This window comes from Coregonus lavaretus (assembly GCF_964263955.1).
Source record: "Coregonus lavaretus genome assembly, chromosome: 16".
In the NCBI taxonomy this organism is placed as follows: domain Eukaryota; kingdom Metazoa; phylum Chordata; class Actinopteri; order Salmoniformes; family Salmonidae; genus Coregonus; species Coregonus lavaretus.
In genome coordinates, this window is record NC_140003.1 from 35,434,831 (window position 1) to 35,460,768 (window position 25,938).

The 25,938-nt window shown below is 43.0% G+C and overlaps 1 protein-coding gene across 1 annotated transcript; it reads right to left on the reverse strand.

Annotated features, from left to right (window-relative positions):
- Positions 1-13,299: 13,299 nt before the first annotated feature.
- Positions 13,300-21,472, reverse strand: LOC311144176 (nectin-4-like). The gene is made up of 7 exons (XM_084180183.1): positions 21,454-21,472; positions 20,851-21,156; positions 19,445-19,544; positions 14,703-14,857; positions 14,478-14,580; positions 14,338-14,366; positions 13,300-13,757 (listed from the first exon to the last, which is right to left on the reverse strand). The coding sequence occupies exons 2-7, from the start codon at positions 21,050-21,052 to the stop codon at positions 13,702-13,704; spliced, it is 645 nt and encodes a 214-aa protein (XP_084036309.1). The 5' UTR covers positions 21,053-21,156; positions 21,454-21,472; the 3' UTR covers positions 13,300-13,701.
- Between the last annotated feature and the right edge of the window lie 4,466 nt (positions 21,473-25,938).

Below are 25,938 nucleotides of genomic sequence, written 5' to 3' on the forward strand. Positions count from 1 at the left end.
TCCCCATTCCGGCCCGGCCCATTCCTGCTCCTCGCACCAAGCCAGTGGTGCGTGTTCCCAGTCCGGCCCGGCCTGTTCCTGCTCCTCGCACCAAGCCAGTGGTGCGTGTCGCCAGTCCGGTCCGGCCTGTTCCTGCTCCTCGCACCAAGCCAATGGTGCGTGTTCCCAGTCCGGCCCGGCCTGTTCCTGCTCCTCGCACCCAGCCAGTGGTGTGGGTTCCCAGTCCGGCCCGGCCTGTTCCTGCTCCTCGCACCAAGCCAGTGGTGCGTGTCGCCAGTCCGGCCCGGCCTGTTCCTGCTCCTCGCACCAAGCCAGTGGTGCGTGTTCCCAGTCCGGCCCGGCCTGTTCCTGCTCCTCGCACCAAGTCAGTGGTGCGTGTCGCCAGTCCGGTCCGGCCCGGCCTGTTCCTGCTCCTCGCACCAGAACAGTGGTGCGTGTTCCCATTCCGGCCTGTTCCTGCTCCTAGCACCAAGCCAGTGGTGCGTGTTCCCAGTCCAGCCCGGCCTGTTCCTGCTCCTCGCACCAAGCCAGTGGTGTGTGTCGCCAGTGGTGCGTGTTCCCAGTCCGGCCCGGCCTGTTCCTGCTCCTCGCACCAAGCCAGTGGTGCGTGTCGCCAGTCCGGTCCGGCCCGGCCTGTTCCTGCTCCTCGCACCAGAACAGTGGTGCGTGTTCCCATTCCGGCCTGTTCCTGCTCCTAGCACCAAGCCAGTGGTGCGTGTTCCCAGTCCAGCCCGGCCTGTTCCTGCTCCTCGCACCAAGCCAGTGGTGTGTGTCGCCAGTCTGGCCCGGCCCGTTCCTGCTCCTTGCACCAAGCCAGTGGTGCGTGTTCCCAGTCCGGCCTGTTCCTGCTCCTAGCACCAAGCCAGTGGTGCGTGTCGCCAGTCCGGCCCGGCCCGTTCCTGCTCCTCGCACCAAGCCAGTGGTACGTGTTCCCAGTCCTGGCCGGCCTGTTCCTGCTCCTCGCACCAAGCCAGTGTTGTGTGTCGCCAGTCCGGCCCGGCCCATTCCTGCTCCTCGCACCAAGCCAGTGGTGCGTGTTCCCAGTCCAGCCCGGCCTGTTCCTGCTCCTAACACCAAGCCAGTGGTGTGTGTCGCCAGTCCGGCCCGTGCCCGTTCCTGCTCCTCGCACCAAGCCAGTGGTGCGTGTTCCCAGTCCGGCCCAGCCTGTTCCTGCTCCTCGCACCAAGCCGGTGGTGCGTGTCGCCAGTCCGGCCCGGCCCGTTCCTGCTCCTCGCACCAAGCCAGTGGTGCGTGTTCCCAGTCCGGCCCGGCCTGTTCCTGCTCCTCGCACCAAGCCAGTGGTGCGTGTTCCCAGTTCGGCCCTGCCTGTTCCTGCTCCTCGCAACAAGCCGGTGGTGCGTGTCGCCAGTCTGGCCCGGCCCGTTCCTGCTCCTCGCACCAAGCCAGTGGTGCGTGTTCCCAGTCCGGCCCGGCCTGTTCCTGCTCCTCGCACCAAGCCGGTGGTGCGTGTCGCCAGTCCGGCCCGGCCCGTTCCTGCTCCTCGCACCAAGCCAGTGGTGCGTGTTCCCAGTCCGGCCCGGCCTGTTCCTGCTCCTCGCACCAAGCCAGTGGTGCGTGTCGCCAGTCCGGCCCGGCCCGTGCCCGTTCCACCGGTGCCTGATTAGGCCCCGGTCAGCTGCTCCACTCCGGAGGCAGAGCAGTCCGCTCCACCGGTGCCTGATCCAGCTCCGGTCAGCAGCTCCACTCCGGAGCCAGAGCAGTCCGCTCCACCGGTGCCCAGTCCAGCTCCGGTCAGCGGCTCCAGTCCGGAGCCTGAGCAGTCCGCTCCACCGGCGCCCGGTCCAGCTCCGGTCAGCGGTTCCAGTCCAGACCCAGACGTCAGCCCCTCTCCAGGTTCGGGGTCTCCCACACCAGGGTCCAGACAGGGCTTGGTACTTCGTGGGAGGAAGGGGAGGGGAAGCAGCGCGCCGAGGTCCAGACCAGACCAGGGGCGCAACAGGGAGTCGGAGAGTATGTGGTCGTCATGCCCGGAGCCGGATCCGCCTCCGAGGCGGAATGTCCACCCGGCCCCTACCCTGTTAGGTAAAGGTTGTGCGGGGGTACTGTCACGCCCTGACTCAGGGGACTCTTATATGTTGAGTCAGGGTGTGAATATTCTATGTTCTGTTTTCTATGTTTCTATCTAGTATGTGTGGATCTATGTTGGCCGGTGTGGTTCCCAATCAGAGGCAGCTGTCGCTCGTTGTCTCTGATTGGGGATCATACTTCGGCAGCCTATTGGCACTCGTTAGTTGTGGGATCTTGTTCCGTGTTTAGGCTCGTTTTGTGTTCAGCCTTTGGACTTCACGTTTCGTTGGTTTGTTGTTTTGTCGTGTGTTTATTCGTTGTGAAATAAAAATGTATTTATATCACGCTGCGCCTTGGTCTGACCCGTCCGTAAACGAACGTGACATTTAGACATTGTATTGATTTTGCTGCTCATCCTTTGCTTTAATATGTGTTTAAAACTGGTAACAAAAGCAAGGTCAAATGTAATGTTAAATGTTGCCAATACCCAGGGCCAGAATGCAGGTTGCGAAGGATTAGCTGAGCTACCCTTTACTGCTGAAGACTGTGATGTTAGAAAATACTGGTTGACTTACACCTTTGGGGAAATACTGGCTGTTACCAATCCTTCTGCCCCTGTTTTTACTCCTAATTGGTGTTTGTGTTTTGTGTTGTATGGGAAAATGTATAATTAACAAATTTGTCCTTGGCCTTATGGTCCTCCACAAAGATCAACAGGTTGAGTTGAATTACTATGTTGAGACCTCTGGGCCGGTTTTGGTCCCTTCTGCCCACCTCTATGGGGACTCTATGGGGATTTAGTTGAGACTAGAAGTCTCAAAGAGGGGAATGATGGGGAATATATAATCTATTATGCTGTGAGAGAAAGATCACGTATTTACCTGATTTGTTTAATATTAATAGTTAACAATTAATATGCTTAACTGCGACCCAATCCTGTAACATCGTGGTGTACATATGTACACATCTGTTCCACCATAAGGGAAACTATTGATGCCTGGGCTCTCCTGGTTACAGCTTGAGTAACAGGATACCCTCTTTTTTTTAAAGGTGCTAAACAGAACCATATAGGGTTCTTTGGGTTGTCCCCATAGGGGAATCTTTTTTGGTGCTAGGTAGAAGCCTCTATGTAGGCTGCTTCCATATACTGTAACATGTACTGTCACATACTGTCACATATACCAGACACATGAAAAATATATGTTATTTATCTTTGTGTAGCATAAGATTAATATACTAATCACTGGACATGCAAAAACACAAATTTGAAACAAACAATTACAAAAAATCTAACTCCAATAGAGCATGCTGAGAAATATGATAATGATGGGAGTGGTTTTGAGTGTTTTACTCTACACCAGAACAAATATATATACAGTGCCTTCAGAAAGTATTAACAAATCAAAATATATTTCCTGAGCTTTCTTATATCTCCTAAATATAGGACAGACAGTTCAAAACCTTATTCCTTATGATTTATTTTTTGACTGTCTGTTTTGTCATTCATGAATGTGTTATACGATGCGTTTCGATGGTGTATAGTGGTAAAGGCACAGATCATATGCACAAATATTCCCCGTATACTGTAGGTACAGTTTAAAACATTATCTATCTTTTAAAATGTATCAGATTACTAGCACTCCTGATGTTAAAGTAAAAAAATAAGAAATAAAATAAGAAAGTCTTATTCAAATTCAGAAGGGTTCTTTGTCCCTTCTTTCCATCCAAAGAATAAAGTAATTTATTTTATTTAACCTTTATTTAACTAGGCAAGTCAGTTAAGAACAAATTCTTATTTACAATGACTGCCTACACCGGCCAAACCCGGACGACGCTGGGCCAATTGTGCGCTAACCTACGGGACTCCCAATCACGGCCGGATGTGATACAGCCTGGAATCGAACAAGGGGGTCTGTAGTGACGCCTCAAGCACTGAGATGCAGTGTCTTAGACCGCTGCACCACTCGGGAGCCCTTTCTTCTAAAAACGGATCTTCAGATAAAAAAGGTTATAGGTAGAATCCTATCTCTCTGGAAAAAAACCTTTGGAACAATTTTTTCTAAGTGTGACTTCACTTGAATAGTGAACTTACCTCTTTAGAATGGAATGGCTGTCAAAGTTTTTGTATTTATTTTCGGTAATACCAGTTACCCCACCGAAGATATTCTTCAAAAAAGTATACTCAGTCATAACAGACTTTATATGGGCAAATACAATTCATAGAATAAAAAGGAAAGTTTTACATATTCCTAAGTCTGAAGGTGGTTTTAACCTTCCAGACTTGGAATTGTATCAGCTCAATACCCAATACTTTTACTTGTGACATACAGTACCAGTCAAAAGTTTGGACACACCTACTCATTTCTTAATTTTGACTATTTTCTACATTGTAGAATAATAGTGAAGACATCAAAACTATGAAATAACACATATGGAATCATGTAGTAACCAAAAAGTTGTTAAACAAATCAAAATATATTTCAGATTTTAGATTCTTCAAAGTAGCCACCCTTTGCCTTGATGACAGCTTTGCACACTCTTGTCATTCTCTCAACCACCTTCACGAGGAATGCTTTTCCAACAGTCTTGAAGGAGTTCCCACATATGCTGAGCAATTGTTGGCTGCTTTTACTCCACTCTTCGGTCCAACTCATACCAAACCATCTCAATTGGGTTAAGGTTGGGTGATTGTGGAGGCCAGGTAATCTGATGCAGCACTGCATCACTCTCCTTCTTGGTCAACTAGCTTACACAGCATGGAGGTGTGTTTTGGGTTATTGTCCTGTTGAAAAACAAATGATAGTCCCACTAAGCGCAAACCAGATAGGATGGCGTATCGCTGCGCACATCGCTGCCAAATGATATGGTAGCCATGCTGGTTAAGTGTGCCGTGAATTCTAAATGAATCACCGACAGTGTCACCAGCCAAGCACCCCCACACCACCACACCTCCTCCTCCATGCTTCACGGTGGAAACCACACATGCAGAGAACATCCGTTCATGTACTCTGCATCAAACAAAGACATGGCGGGTGGGACCAAAAATCTCAAATTTGGACTCATCAGACCAAAGGACATATTTCCATCGGTCTAATGTCCATTGCTCGTGTTTCTTGGCCCAGGCAATTCTCTTCTTATTATTGGTGTCCTTTAGTAGCAGTCCTCATGAGAGCCAGTTTCATCATAGCGCTTGATGGTTTTTGTGACTGCACTTGAAGAACGTTTCAAAGTTCTTGACATTTTCCGTATTGACTGACCTTCATGTTTAAAGTAATGATCAACTGTCATTTCTCTTTGCTTATTTGAGCTTTTCTTGCCATAATATGGACTTAGTCTTTTACCAAATAGGGCTATCTTCTGTATACATTGTCACAACACAACTGATTGGCTAAAAATCAATTAAGAAGGAAAGAAATTCCACAAATTAACTTTTAAGAAGACACTCCTGTTCATTGAAATGCATTCCAGGTGACTACCTAATGAAGCTGGTTGAGTGAATGCCAAGAGTGTGCATAACTGTCATCAAGGAAAAGGCTGGCTACTTTGAAGAAACTCAAATATAAAATATATGTTGATTTCTTTAACACCATTTTGATTACTACATGATTCCATATTTATTATTTCATAGTTTTGATGTCTTCTGTGTGCTATAGTTGATGTTTATATGATGTAGTTGTTTTTATGTATATGTTTTGTATTGTTTAGAAAATATAAAATAAAACTTTTTAGCTGTCAAGTTTTGATTATCACACACAGTCTTTATAGACTTTCAAAAGTAGAAACAGTGATACAAAGAGTGAAGGAAGAGTTCTTACCAAGCACAGTCAGAGGAATCTCTTTATTGTATGCGCCACTGGGGAAAACACTGAAGATACATCTGAAGGTGCCTTCATCCAACAGTCTGACAGCTGTTATTCGAATATATCCAAGGTTTTCTAATGGGTTCCCAATAAACTGGACTCTACCTTAAAATCATTTCGGTGCAAAGATCTCTGGAGGGCAAACCAGAGTCCTACATCCTCAACTCAACTATCGAGGACAGCAACACGTAAATACATGCTGCATTTCTAATCAGAATGAGCGATTATTAGAGTGCATAAATATTATGATTACTGTGAGCGTTGTTTCCAAAGTACCTACGATAGTTTGAATCTCTGTCTCTCCCTTCGATTCTGACCCCTCCACTACCCAGGCATTCATGCTAATGTTAGTCCAGTCCAGCTAGGGACCTGTTTTCATTGTATTACGTTAGTAATTAATAACCTATGTGTGTTTGTATTGTGTTATTATTTAGTTAGTTAGCAAATAAATAATTAAGCCAATTAGTGTATTGCTGATTCATCAATAAGGAAAGGGTTCTTGCAGGTTCAAGGATTATGCGACGTTCAGAATGAGACTGATAAGAGATAATTATTTAATAAGTGACTGTTTTCGATATATAACATATATACAGTTGAAGTCGGAAGTTTACATACACTTAGGTTGGAGTCATTAAAACTCGTTTTTCAACCACTCCACAAATTTCTTGTTAACAAACTATAGTTTTGGCAAGTCGGTTAGGACATCTACTTTGTACATGACACAAGTAGTTTTTCCAACAATTGTTTACAGACAGATTATTTCACTTATAATTCACTGTATCACAATTCCAGTTGGTCAGAAGTTTACATACACTAAGTTCACTGTGCCTTTAAACAGCTTGGAAAATTCCAGAAAATGATGTCATGGCTTTAGAAGCTTCTGACAGGCTAATTGACATCATTTGAGTCAATTGGAGGTGTACCTGTGGATGTATTTCAAGGCCTACCTTCAAACTCAGTGCCTCTTTGCTTGACATCATGGGAAAATCAAAATAAATCAGCCAAGAACTTAGAAAAAATTTCTGGTTCATACTTGGGAGCAATTTCCAAATGCCTGAAGGTACCACGTTCATCTGTACAAACAATAGTACGCAAGTATAAACACCATGGGACCACACAGCCATCATACCGCTCAAGAAGGAGACGTGTTCTGTCTCCTAGAGATGAACGTACTTTGGTGCGAAAAGTGCAAATCAATCCCAGAACAACAGCAAAGGACCTTGTGAAGATGCTGGAGGGAACAGGTACAAAAGTATCCATATCCATAGTAAATCGAGTCCTAAATCGACATAACCTGAAAGGCCGCTCAGCAAGGAAGAAGACACTGCTCCAAAACCGCCATAAAAAAGCCAGACTACGGTTTGCAACTGCACATGGGGACTGGTGCCCTTCACAAAATAGATGGCATCATCTACCCTGTGGATTTTTTTTTACATCAACCTTTAGCAAGGCACTTAATACATCGTAGACATTAAATGGTTGAAATTAAAATATAGTATGTGAGTCTGTTTAGTGCATCATTCTCTACAATCTGTTCTGAGGTGACTAAAGGACTCCCTCTAGTGGAATGATATACATTTTCAGAGACTATACTTTCAAACAGGTGGCCAGCTGAAGCAAAATGGTTATTAAAAGCACTACACATTTCCTTTTTGTCTACTATGGGATCAGAGACTGTCAAAACTTGCAGGGGCAATGAGGGGGTGGAGTTTTGTTTCAAAGATTTGACCACTTTCCAGGAATGAGCTGGATTACCACCACTCTCCAATACACAATTCAAGAAATATGTTGATTTTGCTTTTCTAACCAGAGATAGACATCTATTTGTCAAATGTCTGAAGGACTGCCAATCAGACGTCTAGCCTTAGCCCAAGTTACATTAATTTTTTAATTCATGTGTGAACCAAGGAATAGATTTGTCTTTTATCCTTAGCCTTTTGTACACCACATGTTTATCTGCAACGGTGTTAAACATGGAAATAAAATAATTAAGGGCCTGATACGGGTCAGTGATAGTTGACGCAACCCACAAGTCACACCAGCTCAGACAAAACTTTTTGCTCATTAAAATTCCTATTATTTAGCTTTGTAATAATGTATGTGCGAGATTTAGGTAACTTAACATCTCTTAAACTCTGTAACTGTTTAAAATTCAGCATTGGCCTCATGGTGAAATCCCTGAGGTACCCTTCTTTACTAAGCATTTGAAAAACCTCCCTGGTCTTTATAGTTGAATCTGTGTTTGAAATTCACTGCTCAAGTGAGGGACATTAAAAATAGTTGTATGTGTGGGGTACAGAGATGAGGTAGTCATTCAAAAATCATGTTAAACACTTTTATTGCACACAGAGTGAGTCCATGCAATTTATTATGTGACTTGTGAAGCCCATTTGTTTAGGCTTGCCATAACAAAGGGGTTGAATACTTTTCAGCTGTTCATTTTTTTATTAATTTGTAAAAATGAAATAAACGTTGACATTATGGGGTATTTTGTGTGGATCAGTGACACAAACTCTTTCTCAAAAACCTAGTGTCGAATACAAATTAATTGTTTGAAGTGTTTCCATTATCCATTTAGGCACATTGCGCATTAATAAATTGGCGACAGCCTTTTTGCCCTCCCACCTCTCCGTTTCATGTCTGATAGCAAACAAAAGCCAGCATGGATAGAATGCAAGAATTGACTAATACGGTATTTGTATCCAGCCAACCAGAAAATGAATGCGAAGCAATTCAGGCATTCCTGAAAGTCAAAACAATCCTTGTCCTGCAAAGAAACATAATTTTTATAGTTGAAAATTTGATTTAGCAAGTGGTAGGCATTTAGATTTTGGAGTGGAGCTTTATAGTTACTTGATGAGACTGATGACATCACGTGCCTCGCGTACCTTCAAAATTATTTGGCAAACATCATTTATTAGAAAAACACCTTTTTCATAATCAGTTGTTGCAATAAAGAAAGTTAGACAAAAGAAAAATCCACCCCTGTCAAATGGATTAAAATGTTGTTGATCTTTAGAAAATTTCTCCTACAGCTGCCGTTTCCATTACACATGTCACAATGTTTTTTTGTTGCAACATTGCTTTTGTCGAATAAACCTGGGTCAAAGGAAACTTGCCTAATTGTAAAACTCACTCACCAGTTGCCACAGCTGTCACTCCATTTCTATGTCCAACACATCCAACATATAAGCATTTCTAAGAGTGTCAAGATGCTGTGGATATTATTGGTATAATTAGCAAATAATTATTCAACACACAATAAATAATAATAGATAAGAAAAAATGTAATTAATGAATAATGAAAATAATAAACCATAGAAATGTGAGAACTAATGTTCACACAGCCACAGCCACACCTGTCTCTTCTTGTTGATAAAAAAGGCAGTTAGGCAGACTAGGTTAATCTTTAAGCATGTTTCAGCTTGATAAGAGATAACATATTTTGGGGGAGGAGGTTGGGAGGAAGTTGAGGCTGGAACTGTTCTGGAGGGAATCAATCTACCATCAAACCCCCATGTGGTCTATAGGAGCCCCTCCCATAACATCAGGCAGACAGAGAAGAGCCACAAAGACCAGGCAACAGCTTTTCCCTGTGTGTTCCTAGTTCCAAGGCTGAAATACAAGGACTAACCAAAGCAAGGCCTTTTGTCAACTTTGAACGAGGCATGACAAAACAATGCAAACTATTTCTACATTATACCACAGCATTGTTGAATACTCGTTTCTGTTTGGTTAGAAGGGCATTCTAGAATGGACAATCAAATCAGATAACGGGACAGTTGGGGCACCTTGCAGACCGTACTTGCTATAAAGTTACAGAAAGCTAAACTAACAAATACACAAACTAAAATTGGATACATTGTAGCTAGCTAGCATTGATTTGTTTTTGCAGAGACATCTTTTTTTTTTGAGCATCTGAGGACCTAAAGTGGTGAATGATGAAGATGAATTTGCCGCTAAAGCTGTCAAATCCTCCGACATTTAAAATCCAGAAAATCACATTGTATGATTTTTAAGTAATTAATTTGCATTTTATTGCATGACATAAGTATTTGATACATCAGAAAAGCAGAACTTAATATTTGGTACAGAAACCTTTGTTTGCAATTACAGAGATCATACGTTTCCTGTAGGTCTTGACCAGGTTTGCACACACTGCAGCAGGGATTTTGGCCCACTACTCCATACAGACCTTCTCCAGATCCTTCAGGTTTCGGGGCTGTAGCTGGGCAATATGGACTTTCAGCTCCCTCCAAAGATTTTCTATTGGGTTCAGGTCTGGAGACTGGCTAGGCCACTCCAGGACCTTGAGATGCTTCTTACGGAGCCACTCCTTAGTTGCCCTGGCTGTGTGTTTCGGGTCGTTGTCATGCTGGAAGACCCAGCCACGACCCATCTTCAATGCTCATACTGAGGGAAGGAGGTTGTTGGCCAAGATCTCGCGATACATGGCCCATCCATCCTCCCCTCAATACGGTCCTGTCGCCTTTGCAGAAAAGCATCCCCAAAGAATGATGTTTCCACCTCCATGCTTCATGGTTGGGATGGTGTTCTTGAGGTTGTACTCATCCTTCTTCTTCCTCCAAACACGGCGAGTGGAGTTTAGACCAAAAAGCTCAATTTTTTTCTAGAATATAATATCTATTGTTTACAGGACACTCATTCAACAATTCTAGATGAAGTTGCTTTGAAAAAGGAATGGGGGGGGGGGGGGGGGGGGGCAAAATATACTTCTCCCATGGGCAAAGAAATTCAAAAGGGGTGATGATATTAATTCATAGTAATTTCGATCCGAATGTGCAAATTGTCCAAATAGATACGCAAGGTAGATGGATTATTTTAAATATGTTATTGGACAATAAACAGATATGGCTCATTAACATTTACGGACCAAATAATGATGATCCACACTTCTTTGACAATATATATAATAAATTATCAACCCTGCAAGCAATTCAAGACCATATTATTATATGGTGGGGGAGTATAATACTGTTATAAATAGCTCAATGGACCGTAAAGGAAATCACACCACAAACAATCACCTACATGCTCATAAGGAAATCGTGAATGTCATGGATACATTAGAACTAGTAGATATATGGAGGCTTAAATATCCTGATCGAGTGAGATATACATGGCGGAGACTCAGTCAAGCTAGTCGTCTTGACTACTTTCTTATCTCATTCTCGTTGGCACCAAAAGTTTAAAAAGTGTTGATAGGGGACAGAATGCGGTCGGACCATCATATAATTGGCATATACATTACTCTTACTGAATTTCCACGTGGGCGAGGATATTGGAAATTTAATCAAAGCCTATTGGATGAACATTTATTTTTAACTATGACAAAGGAATTTATAACTGACTTTTTCTGACATAACATAGGTTCAGCAAATCCCCTTATTGTATGGGACACCTTTAAATGTGCCTTTAGAGGCCATGCAATTCAGTATTCATCTCGAAAACAAAAGCAATTTAGGTCAAAAAAGTTTATACTAACAAAAGAAATAGAAAGTCTAACAGAACAGATAGATGGCAATAAAAATAAAAAATAAAAACTGGATGGAATATGGGGAAAAATGCACCAAATTATTTTTTAATCTTCAACATAGGAATGCTACCAAAAAGAATTTAATGAAACTGGTTACAATTGACGGAGGAACCCATGATTCACCAAATGATATTTTGAAGGAGGAAACAAGGTACTTTAAGCATACAGTGGGGGAAAAAAGTATTTAGTCAGCCACCAAATGTGCATGTTCTCCCACTTAAAAAGATGAGAGAGGCCTGTAAATTTCATCACGTCAACTATGACAGACAAATTGAAAAAAACTAATCCAGAAAATCACATTGTAGGATTTTTAATGAATTTATTTGCAAATTATGGTGGAAAATAAGTATTTGGTCACCTACAAACAAGCAAGATTTCTGGCTCTCACAGACCTGTAACTTCTTCTTTAAGAGGCTCCTCTGTCCTCCACTCGTTACCTGTATTAATGGCACCTGTTTGAACTTGTTATCAGTATAAAAGACACCTGTCCACAACCTCAAACAGTCACACTCCAAACTCCACTATGGCCAAGACCAAAGAGCTGTCAAAGGACACCAGAAACAAAATTGTAGACCTGCCCCAGGCTGGGAAGACTGAATCTGCAATAGGTAAGCAGCTTGGTTTGAAGAAATCAACTGTGGGAGCAATTATTAGGAAATGGAAGACATACAAGACCACTGATAATCTCCCTCGATCTGGGGCTCCACGCAAGATCTCACCCTGTGGGGTCAAAATGATCACAAGAACGGTGAGCAAAAATCCCAGAACCACACGGGGGACCTAGTGAATGACCTGCAGAGAGCTGGGACCAAAGTAACAAAGCCTACCATCAGTAACACACTACGCCGCCAGGGACTCAAATCCTGCAGTGCCAGACGTGTCCACCTGCTTAAGCCAGTACATGTCCAGGCCCGTCTGAAGTTTGCTAGAGTGCATTTGGATGATCCAGAAGAGGACTGGGAGAATGTCATATGGTCAGATGAAACCAAAATAGAACTTTTTGGTAAAAACTCAACTCGTCGTGTTTGGAGGACAAAGAATGCTGAGTTGCATCCAAAGAACACCATACCTACTGTGAAGCATGGGCGTGGAAACATCATGCTTTGGGGCTGTTTTTCTGCAAAGGGACCAGGACGACTGATCCGTGTAAAGGAAAGAATGAATGGGCCCATGTATCGTGAGATTTTGAGTGAAAACCTCCTTCCATCAGCAAGGGCATTGAAGATGAAACGTGGCTGGGTCTTTCAGCATGACAATGATCCCAAACACACCGCCCGGGCAACGAAGGAGTGGCTTCGTAAGAAGCATTTCAAGGTCCTGGAGTGGCCTAGCCAGTCTCCAGATCTCAACCCCATAGAAAATCTTTGGAGGGAGTTGAAAGTCCGTGTTGCCCAGCGACAGCCCCAAAACATCACTGCTCTAGAGGAGATCTGCATGGAGGAATGGGCCAAAATACCAGCAACAGTGTGTGAAAACCTTGTGAAGACTTACAGAAAACGTTTGACCTGTGTCATTGCCAACAAAGGGTATATAACAAAGTATTGAGAAACTTTTGTTATTGACCAAATACTTATTTTCCACCATAATTTGCAAATAAAATCATAAAAAATCCTACATTGTGATTTCTGGAATGTTTTTTCTCATTTTGTCTGTCATAGTTGACGTGTACCAATGATGAAAATTACAGGCCTCTCTCATATTTTTAAGTGGGAGAACTTGCACAATTGGTGGCTGACTAAATACTTTTTTTCCCCACTGTATTTTTAAAAAACATGGGGGATTGGAAGTGATGCAGACAATTACATTGATGGAAGTTACAATCTATCTGTAATATTAAGCTGATCTACCCCCCCACAAAAAAAAAAAAAAAAAGCAAAGTCATCCAATGCACACAACCACAGACACATTTCTAAATCAAGGACATGTAATTTCCCTCTATCCAGGACCTGCTGTGCAAATCAAAATCACATCTTAAAGCGCTATCTGGAAACCCACTATACAATTGAACACTGGCGTATGTTATTAACCGCAGAAATACAGTGAAGGTAAATACAATTAACCTTAAATGTTGTTGTACTGTTGTAACACGTTTAATAAGAAAACATAACGTTTAATCTTGTGAAGGATCAAATGTGGTGTGTTATTGCTTTCTTTCACAATACTTGGCTCATGTGGCATGTTAAATACTAACTGCTTTGGATTACGTTGTGTGATTAGTACTGGCAATAGCCTGAGTTGAGTCTTTCAAAGTATTGACTACACTGGCGCTGTGCTCTTCGAGCAGTGTGACCATGAGACTGGGCGTTGCTCTCCTGTATTGGAGAGAAGAGAGGAGAGGAAAAAATAAGATAAAAAAAAATAATGATTTGAGACAAAAAAAGAGTAGAAGAGAGGAGAGTTGAAGAGAGCAGACAGTGCTGATAAGAGAAGTAAATGGTGACTTGTTTAAGAAAAGGTTGAGGCTGCGTGACCTGTGTTCGACCTGCTTTTATTGCGTAAATTAACACATGCGCAGAACATCAGGAGTTTTAGACACTGAAAAGGTGTCCTGGGGGCGGGACAAACACAGTTCAGGCAGCCACTCTATTTAGAGAAATGATCAAGTACTTTAAGCTACTGACCTCTACTAGCCTTTCACAATGACTTATGTCTCCTCACTCCGTCCGGCGATTTATTAGAGCTAACAAAATAAATAGACCTTATGAATAGATAATAGCTCAAACATCCCGAAATGTAATAAGAGGATATGGTTAGGAGTGTTAAATAGCCGATACATCCCCTTCATCTTCCTCAACCTTATCATTAGACATTATAAAAGTATTATTACATAGCAAAAAGTATCTGAGATAGGTTAGTCACAGAACAATGGTGGACTATGACATAGTCACATACCCGTGATGGTGCCTGGAACTGGTGAACGCCTGGAATATAGTCCAGAAAAAGAAAACATGGATTTAAAAGCAAAATCAATGTATGATCATTCAATACAAATAAATGTTTTTCAGTGCTTGATTTTTAGAAAGTGAAGTTACCAAGGAAACTGTCCGTATTTCCACCAGTACCATACGAGTGCAGCAGCAGCAACAATCAGATATAGAATGACAACGAGTAGAACCCAACAGGCAGCAGAGGTCTCTGTGAGGAGAGAGGGGATACAGACACAGTTAATATAAGCAATCAGTTTAGCAACACAGTGTGTGTGTGAGAGAGAATATGTGTCTGAATATATGAGTGTGTCTCTCTCAGGTGCTTCTCACCAGAGGATGTGTGTACATAGAGGGAGCCAGTTGCTCGTCCGTAGGGGTTGGAGGCCTCACAGACATAGAGACCATTCAGCTCAGAGCTGAGACTGAGGAGGTGCAGTATGTCTCCCTCTGCTCTCACTGAAGACCCAGGCCATGGCTGGCCCACTCTGGGGAGGGAGTGGAGGAGAATGTATGAGAGTGTGTGTGTGTTTGTATGTGTGTGTGTGTGTGAGTTCAGTATGGTTGTGTGCATGAATGATCATGTGTATGGATGTGTTCATACTACTACCTCTATCTTCAACACCTACAAGGCCTGTGAAACCAGTTAAGCAGACAGGCAAAGGCATGATATGCCAGCATAATTCAACAACTGTCCTTCAGATATGAACATACTGAAGCTTCAAGCTCATTTATATTGCATGTCTTAACAACTACAGCTAACATTTGCATTTAAACTGGCTTGAGGGGAAATCAATTTGAATTCAATCACTTTTTGACTGCATCCCTTTGATTCAAACAAAACTTTCCATACATGTTTGCCCATGGTAAAAGTAGTCAGAAAATGACTTTTTGGACCTGAATGTATTCAAGAGCACGTTGAATACATGCGCCGACGAAGATGGCGGCCTCGCGACTAGCTCTTAGGAAACTTTGCAGTATTTAGTTTTTTTTATGAATTATTTTTTACATTATTAGCTCAGAAAGGGTTTTATATCATTACATACAGCCGGGAAAAACTATTGGATATCAGAGCGGCGGTAACTCACCAGCATTACGACCAGGAATACGACTTTCCCGAAGCAGATTCTTTGTTTGCTCTCCACAGGGCAATTGAACTGATTCCAGCGGCTGACCCAAAACATTGCCAGCGGAGGAGAGGCACTCGGAGTCGCCTGCTAGTTTGATTGAGGAGGCGCGCACACCACTCACCGCTTCCAAGTATACTACTCGCTAAAGTTCAGTCTCTGGTTAACAAGGTCGACGAGCACCGGGCAAGGATTTCTCTCTAGAGAGACATCAAGGCCTGTAACATACATTTTTCATGGAAACATGGCTCTCTGGGGATATTCTGTCGAAATCGGTCCAGCCAGATGGGTTCTCAGTTCATCGTGCAGACAGGAATAAATATCTCTCCGGGAAGCTGAAGGGCGGAGGTGTGTGTCATGATTAACGACTCATGGTATAATTGTAGTAACATACAGGAACTCAAGTCCTTTTGTTCACCCGACCTAGAATAACTCACAATCAAATGCCGACCGTATTATCTCCCAAGAGAATTTTCTTTGGTTATAGTCACGGCCGTGTATATCCCCCCTCAAGCCGATACCACGACGGCCCTTAAAGAACTTCACTGGACTTTATGCAAACTGGAAACCACATATCCTGAGGCTGCATTTATTGTAGCCACGGATTTTAACAAAGCAAATTTGAGGACTAGGCTGCCGAAGTTCTATAAACATATCGACTGTTGTACTCGCGCTGCTAAAATCCTCTACCATTGCTATTCGAACTTCCGGGATGGTTATAAGGCCCTTCCCCGCCCATGTGGCAGGGTCTACAGACAATCACGGACTACAAAAGGAAAAGCATGTTAACCCCCGCAAGGCTGCCGGCATCCCTAGCCGCGTCCTCAGAGCATGCGCAGACCAGCTGGCTGGTGTGTTTACGGACATATTCAATCTCTCCCTTTCCCAGTGTGCTGTTCCCACATGCTTCAAGATGGCCACCATTGTTCCTGTACCCAAGAAAGCAAAGGTAACTGAACTAAATGACTATCGCCCCGTAGCACTCACCTCTGTCATCATGAAGTGCTTTGAGAGTCAAGGATCATATCACCTCTACCTTACCTGTCACCCTAGACCCACTTCAATTTGCTTACCGCCCCAATAGATCCACAGACGATGCAATCACCATCACACTGCACACTGCCCTATCCCATCTGGACAAGAGGAATACCTAAGTAAGAATGCTGCTCATTGACAATAGCTCAGCATTCAACACCATAGCACCCTCCAAGCTCATCATTAAGCTCGAGGCCCTGGGTCTGAACCCCGCCCTGTGCAACTGGGTCCTGGACTTCCTGACGGGCCGCCCCCAGGTGGTGAAGGTAGGAAACAACATCTCCACTTCGCTGATCCTCAACACTGGGGCCCCACAAGGGTGCGTGCTCAGCCCCCTCCTGTACTCCCTGTTCACCCATGACTGCGTGGCCAAGCACACCTCCAACTCAATCATCAAGTTTGCAGACGACACAACAGTAGTAGGCTTGATTACCAACAATGACGAGACCACCTACAGGGAGGTGGTGAGGGCTCTGGGAGTGTGGTGCCAGGAAAATAACCTCTCACTCAACGTCAACAAAACAAAGGAGATGATCGTGGACTTCAGGAAACAGCAGAGGGTGCACACCCCTATCCACATTGACGGGACCGCAGTGGAGAAGGTGGAAAGTTCCTTGGCGTACACATCACTGACAAACTGAAATGGTCCACCCACGCAGACAGTGTGGTGAAGAAGGCACAACAGAGCCTCTTCAACCTCAGGAGAATGAAGAAATATAGGCTTGGAACCTAAAACCCTCACAAACTTTTACAGATGCACAATTGAGAGTACGGCAACTGCACCGGCCGCAACCGCAGGGCTCTCCAGAGGGTGGTGCGGTCTGCCGAACGCATTACCGGGGGCAAATTACCCGCCCTCCAAGACACCTACAGCACCTGATGTCACAGGAAGACCAAAAAGATCATCAAGGACATCAACCACCCGAGCCACTGCCTGTTCACCCCACTATCATCCAGAAGGTGAGGTCAGTACAGGTGCAGGAAAGCTGGGACAGAGAGAATGAAAAACAGCTTCTATCTCAAGGCCATCAGACTGTTAAATTGCCATTACTAGCACATTAGAGGATGCTGCTGCCTATTTAAATCACTGGCCACTTTAAGAAATGGGACACTAGTCACTTTAATAATGTTTACATATCTTGCACTACTCATCTCATATGTATATACTGTATTCTATTCTATAATATTCTACTGTATCTTAGTCCATGCCGCTCTGTCATTGCTTGTCCGTATATGTATCTATTCTTAAATTCCATTCCTTACTAGACAGGAAAAAAAAGAGGACTGAGCACGCCCCCATTCTCATCGACGGGGCTGTAGTGGAACAGGTTGAGAGCTTCAAGTTCCTTGGTGTCCACATCACCAACGAACTATCATGGTCCAAACACACCAAGACAGTCGTGAAGAGGGCACGACAAAGCCTATTCCCCCTCAGGAGACTAAAAAGATTTGGCATGGGTTCTCAGATCCTCAAAAAATTCTACAGCTGCACCATCGAGAGCATCCTGACTGGTTGCATCACCGCCTGGTATGGCAACTGCTTGGCCTCTGACCGCAAGGCACTACAGAGGGTAGTGCGTACGGCCCAGTACATCACAGGGGCAAAGCTCCCTGCCATCCAGGACCTCTATACCAGGCGGTGTCAGAGGAAGGCCCTCAAAATTGTCAAAGACTCCAGTCACCCTAGTCATAGACTGTTCTCTCTGCTACCGCACGGCAAGCGGTACCGGAGTGCCAAGTCTAGGTCCAAAAGACTTCTCAACAGCTTCTACCCCCAAGCCATAAGACTCCTGAACAGCTAATCATGGCTACCCGGACTATTTGCACTGCCCCCCCACCCCATACTTTTTACGCTGCTGCTACTCTGTTAAGTATTTATGCATAGTCACTTTAACTCTACCCACATGTACATATTACCTCAACTACCTCAACTAGCCGGTGCCCCCGCACATTGACTATGCAACGGTACCCCCCTGTATATATAGCCTCCCTACTGTCACTTTATTCTATTGTATATATAGCCTCCCTACTGTCACTTTATTTTTACTTCTGCTCTTTTTTTCTCAACACTTTTTTGTTGTTGTTTTATTCTTACTTTTTTGTTTAAAATAAATGCACTGTTGGTTAAGGGCTGTAAGTAAGCATTTCACTGTAATGTCTGCACCTGTTGTATTCGGCGCATGTGACCAATAAAATTTGATTTGATTTGATTTGATTTGATTTGTGTGTATTGGGTATATGTTGTGAAATTGTTAGATATTACTTGTTAGATATTACTGCACTGTCGGAGCTAGAAGCACAAGCATTTCGCTACACCCGCAATAACATCTGCTAAACACGTGTATGTGATAAATAACATTTGATTTGATTTGTCTCAACCGATGGCAGACAACACAAAAATCTCACATGATGTAAAATAGGGTATAAGCTACAACATATTTTTAGACGTTTAAGGTTTTCAAGAAATTACAAAATAGTTTGAAAACCCTGTTTGTAGACATTATAATGATATCAATTTAAACTATTTATCTTTTACAATGATGAAGACATGGATGTCAGTATGGTGGAAAATGCAAAATAGGTCTACTTTGAGCACCTTTATCTCCTGAATGTTTTGGCATTCGAATCCAAAAAGTAACTTTCTGAGCACTTCTACAATGGGCAAATACTTTATGTATGGAAGTCCTCTGTAGCTCAGCTGGTAGAGCACGGCGCTTGTAACGCCAAGGTAGTGGGTTCGATCCCCGGGACAACCCATACACAAAAATGTAGACACGCATGACCGTAAGTCGCTTTGGATGAAAGCTAAATGGCAAATTATTATAAGGTTTTGTTCAAATCAAAAATGGTACTGTCAAAGTGATTGAAATCAAATGGATTTACCCTTGAACTAGTTTACATAGAAGTGTATACCTGCTCCAGGTGTAGTTGGGTTGTGGGTTGCCATCTGCTACACATAGGACTGAGGTTTGAGAGGTCTCATTAAGGGTAATGTTCACTGCCTGAGGTGGATCTAAGAGAGACAGAGAGACAGAGAGAGAGAAAAAAAGAGAGAGAGAGACAGACAGACAGAGACAGTGAGAGAGAGAGTGAAAGAGAGACAGAGAGGTGATTAGAGTTACTGTAGATATAGAATGTAAATAGACCTACACACCCATACCAAGACAGATATATGACACACATTACAATTACAATACAGTCTCTGAGCAGTGGACAGGAGTGGAACGATTAGTTACCGGAGTGTAACTCCAGTTCTATGAGTGGAGCGGAGCCCCATAGGGGAGCTCTGCTCCTATTGGTTTACCCACTGCCCTAAGGCAGCATCAGCCTGAGACAAAATGATGCACACACCTGCAGCCAATAGGAGTACAGGTGTCCCTATAAGAGGGGATGCCTCCCCTCAATCAGCCTCCCGAGATATGTATCTTCAGCGAGACTAGAGAGGGTCGGCAGGGCCTTAAGTCCTATGGGGCTCCGCTCCACTCATAGAACTGGAGTTAAACTCCGGTAACTAATCGTTCTATATCGTGGAGCTCCGCCCCATAGGGGAGCTCTGCTCCTATTGGTTTAAGGCGGAGCGTAGCGCTCCAAAATGTACTCCCTGCCGAGCCCAACACTTCCCATCAAAATGAAAAGGTCAGGCCTAGCAATGGCTGCAACCAATTCCCGCAGTACTGTAACCACTGTACCCATACAGGCGTCACAATATACCGCGTCATCGGTTAAAGACCCGCCCCACCTAGTCCAATGGCAACACCAATGACTAGTGGGCAGATCACCAGAATACAGGCCATACTAATCTGAACTAGCAGATAGATGGTACCTCAGTATCCTGTTACAATACTACCAACCACTAATGGAATGACACAAAGTGTCACTCTACATTGTGTACACGGTAGGCCGCCTCACTCAATCAATGGACCCCAGAGATTAGTGGGCAGATCCCAGAACATGATTCATACTAATCTGAACAAGCAGATAGATGACGTCACATTCTGTCCAATTGTCTAGACAGGCATAGCAGTGGACAGGGAAGAAGCCGCAGAACAGGCTCCACAGGTAGAGTAGGGGCCTACTATAGACATACAGAGACTGGTTAGAGGGACTATTAGGCTACAGGCAGTGAGACTATATACGTACAGTGGATGACTATTGTCTGTGACAGTGATAGAGGAATATACTTTCAGTGGATGTCGACAGCGTATGACAGTGGTAGTAGAATACACTTACAGTGGATGTTTATAGTGTAGGACAGTGGTAGTAGAATATACTTACAGTGGATGTTTTTGTGTAGGACAGTGGTAGTAGAATATACTTACAGTGGATGTATATGGTGTAGTTGTAGGTCTTCTCTGTTGCCAGGGCAGACTGGTTGACCACACACTGGACCTGCTCCTGATTGGCTGCTCTGGTTGGCACCCCGAGCAGGTGGCTGAGTACTGTGGTGGTTCCGTTGACGTGCTGGGTGGAGTTGGTCACCGTCCTCAACAAACTGCCGAATGCACCCGTGTTCCACCTCATCTCCGCCTGTGGCTTGGCACCAGCAGCCACACAGGTTGCCAAGACAACGTCATTTTCATCAATTACAAGAGGAACATTGACTGTCACACTCACCACTGGAGGAACTTAGAAAGAAAACAAACCAACAAATTGAGAAAAGAAGACATGCCACTAATTCTAAATGTGGAACTATACATTCACAGCCCAGTGATAATACCGTTAAGGGAGAGGGATGTTTATGGAAAAGTGGTGTATATATTCCCAAGTTATTTAGCACTGGACCATTAGGGGAAATATGTATTGAGACTTGATGTGCTCTCCTTGTCACAACTTCGGCATTAAGAGGGGGAAAAAAATCCAGGCTAAATGTGTAGATGAGATTGACAATACACACAGTATTTCTACACACTCATAGTTCTTACCAACCACAGTCAGAGGTATCTCTATATTGTATGCTCCACTGAAGATACATGTGAAGGTGCCTTCATCCAACAGTCTGACAGCTGTTATTCTAATAGATCCAAGGTTTTCTGATGGGCTCCCAATAAACTGGACTCTACCTTTCAATCCATTTGGTGCATCAAAGTCAGTAAAACCATTTGGATAAATCTGCATACAATTATGTTTCTGTTTTTCTTCCCAAGTACTTTTCTGCCATGTTATGTGTTTGAGCTCCTTGGTTGTCTCTATCAGTCTGCAGGATAAGTCCACACCCTCCCCCTGTACCACAGTCCTACATCCTCCAATCACCTGTGTACCTGAAGAGAAACACAAGCCAAAAACACAGTCCAAAAGATACCTGTAGAATAGATGCTTATGAAGTCTAATAAACAGAGATGTTATCAAAACACACAGACAAGACCATTATTTGTATTTAGCTGTGCTTAGGAACTATGATATCCTATTGATGCTGAAATGTGGTTATTGCAAAAAGAAATGTGCCAATTGCTCAGTATTTGACCCGATGCCCATTTCGGCGATGGCTAAAGCACATACTGATCTGGGTCCAGTCTAGTCTGAAACTACTTAGTGAATATGTTATTAGAATAAGAAGCCAAAAGCCCTGACACAATTATTACACTTACTCAAGAGTAAGATATTCAATACATTCCCAGATACTTGGGCATGCTCAGCATGTCTCAAAACATACTGAGTTAAAAACATAGTAAACATACTGAGTTAAAAACATAGTAAACATACTGAGCTAAAAACATAGTAAACATACTGAGTTAAAAACATAGTAAACATACTGAGTTAAAAACATAGTAAACGTACTGAGTTAAAAACATAGTAAACATACTGAGTTAAAAACATAGTAAACATACTGAGTTAAAAACATAGTAAACATACTGAGTTAAAAACATAGTAAACATACTGAGTTAAACACATAGTAAACATACTGAGTTAAACACATAGTAAACATAATGAGTTAAAAAAATAGTAAACATACTGAGTTAAAAACATAGTAAACATACTGAGTTAAACACATAGTAAACATACTGAGTTAAACACATAGTAAACATACTGAGTTAAAAACATAGTAAACTTACTGAGTTAAACACATAGTAAACATACTGAGTTAAAAACATAGTAAACATACTGAGTTAAACACATAGTAAACATACTGGGTTAAAAACATAGTAAACATACTGAGTTAAAAACATAGTAAACATACTGAGTTAAAAACATAGTAAACATACTGAGTTAAAAAAAATAGTAAACATACTGAGTTAAAAAAATAGTAAACATACTGAGTTAAAAAAATAGTAAACATACTGAGTTAAAAACATAGTAAACATACTGAGTTAAACACATAGTAAACATACTGAGTTAAAAACATAGTAAACATACTGAGTTAAAAACATAGTAAACATACTGAGTTAAAAAAATAGTAAACATACTGAGTTAAAAACATAGTAAACATACTGAGTTAAACACATAGTAAACATACTGAGTTAAAAACATAGTAAACATACTGAGTTAAAAACATAGTAAACATACTAGGTTAAAAACATAGTAAACATACTGAGTTAAAAACATAGTAAACATACTGAGTTAAAAACATAGTAAACATACTGAGTTAAAAACATAGTAAACATACTGAGTTAAAAACATAGTAAACATACTGAGCTGATGTGTGTGCCTTATTGTACCCTAAAAGGACCAGGACTACAATTTAATGGTGGGATTGTGTGTTTGGTGGGTGTTATTTTCTGCCTGGTATTAATAAGAAAAAAGTGACAAAAACATTAGCGTAATAATATGACATTTGATGACGTCAATTGAAAACCTACTTTCTGTGTCCCTCTGGATGATGAGTAGAATCACACAGCACAGCTTCTGTAACATGCTTTGCTCTTCTCATTGCTAGGGTCATAGGGGAAATGTAATTATGGAATTGTATTACATTTTGAGATTGCCGTTTGTAATAATGAGGACCTATTCATTGTTTATGCAAAACAGTTATGTAGGCTATCTCAAATGTAAAATAATGTTGAATGCAATGCAATTTATTCGAGCAATGGTCTGCAATCACCACTCTTTGATGGAGACTATGCACATCTTGCAAAGTAGCCTACACCTTATTACAAAAATAAACCAACAGTTCTATATTGGTCAGTAGTATTGAAACCAAACAGATGAATCTGTAAATTTAATAGGCCACTAACCTGTGATTAATGTAAGTTCCTCTGCTGAAGTAGCTGAGACATTTGTTTTTTGCTGTTTGTGCTGACAGACAAATGTCCTGCTGCTCCTGTAGGAAACAGTTATTGAGTAAGCCACAGCAGCTATTGCAACATGGGGTGGATCATGGATGAGACAGTCTAGTCTCCACCCCACTCGTAGAATCCTGGCTTTTCATAAGCTGTGGACTACCTCTTCGAAAGCCAATACCACTACTGGTTATGAAACATACCCATAGGCCTCATTACAAACAAGAATGATGGGACACAATTATTTTTTTCTTTAAGAAAAACAAAGTTAAATACAACAACAGGCCAGATTCTGTATGACTTGGGACCCCTCTCTCTGATGAAACACTATATATACAATAGTATGTGGACACCCCTTCAAATGAGTGGATTAGGCTATTTCAGCAACACCCATTGCTGACAGGTGTGTAAAATCGAGCACACAGCCATGCAATCTCATAGACAAACATTGGCACTAGAATGGCCTTACTGAAGAGCTCAGTGACTTTCAACGTGTCACCGTCATAGGATGCCACCTTTGCCACAATTCAGTTTGTAACATTTCTGTTCTGCTGGAGCTGCACCTGTCAACTGTAAGTGCTGTTATTGTGAAGTGGAAACATCTAGGAGCAACAACGGCTCAGCCGTGAAGTGGTAGGCCACACAAGCTCACAGAACGGAACCGCAGAGTGCTGAAAATCGTCTGTCCTCGGTTGCAACACTCACTATCGAGTTCCACATTGCCTCTGGAAGCAACTTCAGCACAATAACTGTTCGTCTGGAGCTTCATGAAGTGGGTTTCAATGGCCGAGCAGCCACACACAAGCCTAAGATCACCATGCGCAATGCCAAGTGTCGACTTGTGTGGTGTAAAGCTTGCCGCCATTGGACTCTGGAGCAGTGGAAACACGTTCCCTGGAGTGATGAATCACCCTTCACCATCTGGCAGTCTGACAGACAAATTTGGGTTTGGCGGATGCCAGGAGAACGCTACCTGCCCCAATGCATAGTGCCAACTGTAAAATTTGGTGTAGGAGGAATAATGGTCTGGGGCTGTTTTTCATCGTTCGGGCTAGGCCCCTTAGTTCCACTGAAGGGAAATCTTAACGCTACAGCATACAATGACATTCTAGACGATTCTGTGCATCCAACTTTGTGGCAACAGTTTGGGGAAGGCCTTTCCTGTTTCAGCATGACAATACTCCATCCACAAAGCGAGGTCCATACAGAAATGGTTTGTTGAGATCGGTGTGGAAGACCTTGACTGGCCTGCAGAGAGCCCTGACCTCAACCCCATCGAACACCTTTGGGATGAATTGGAATGCCGACTGCGAGCCAGGCCTAATCGCCCAACATCAGTGCCGGACCTCACTAATGCTCTTGTGGCTGAATGGAAGAAAGTCCCTGCAGCAATGTTCCAACATCTAGTGGAAAGCCTTCCCAGAATAATGGAGGCTGTTATAGCAGCAAAGTGGTACCAACTCCATATTAATGCCCATGATTTTGGAATTAGATGTTCGACGAGCAGGTGTCCACATACTTTTTGTCATGTAGTGTATCATACGAAATGAGTGATCGACGTCCACAAATGAATGCATACCATATGAAACGTAATATATCATAATAAATGGAGTGTCTTGCATTTACATACAGAATAATACGAAATGCTCTGAACTAGGAAACTCTGTAATGTCGGACTTGCTATCTGGTTGAATATGGCACGTGCATCTGCAGAAACCTCTTTTGACGCATTTCTGTTAATGATGGTTAGTGCAGATGTTCAGCAGGCAGGAGTGAAGCACACTTTGTGCTACAGTAGCTTAGCCAGCTAGTCCTAAAGACACGGTGTCGCTAACTATCAAGCTAGCTAATACACTGTGTCACTTAAGCCGGGAGGCAGGGACAACCAGTGGACAGTGTCCTTCGTCCCCGCCTGTCTTGCACTGTTTTCCCGCAGTTCTGTTAATGCCGGTGAGGGCAGGCGATAAACTCCAATAATATTTGTATTTCCCTTTTGACCCACATTAAATAGTGTCACACAAGCATGAACATGTCGGGGGGAGAAAGATTACGATAACAACCAGTCTGGTTATACAAGGCAACTTTACTGATTTATTGGGACATGGCTTGACATCTTTTCCCCCATGCTGGCGCTGCAGACTGCTATATCTGTCCACTAATACAGGAATATTAAAGGCCCACTGCACTACTTTT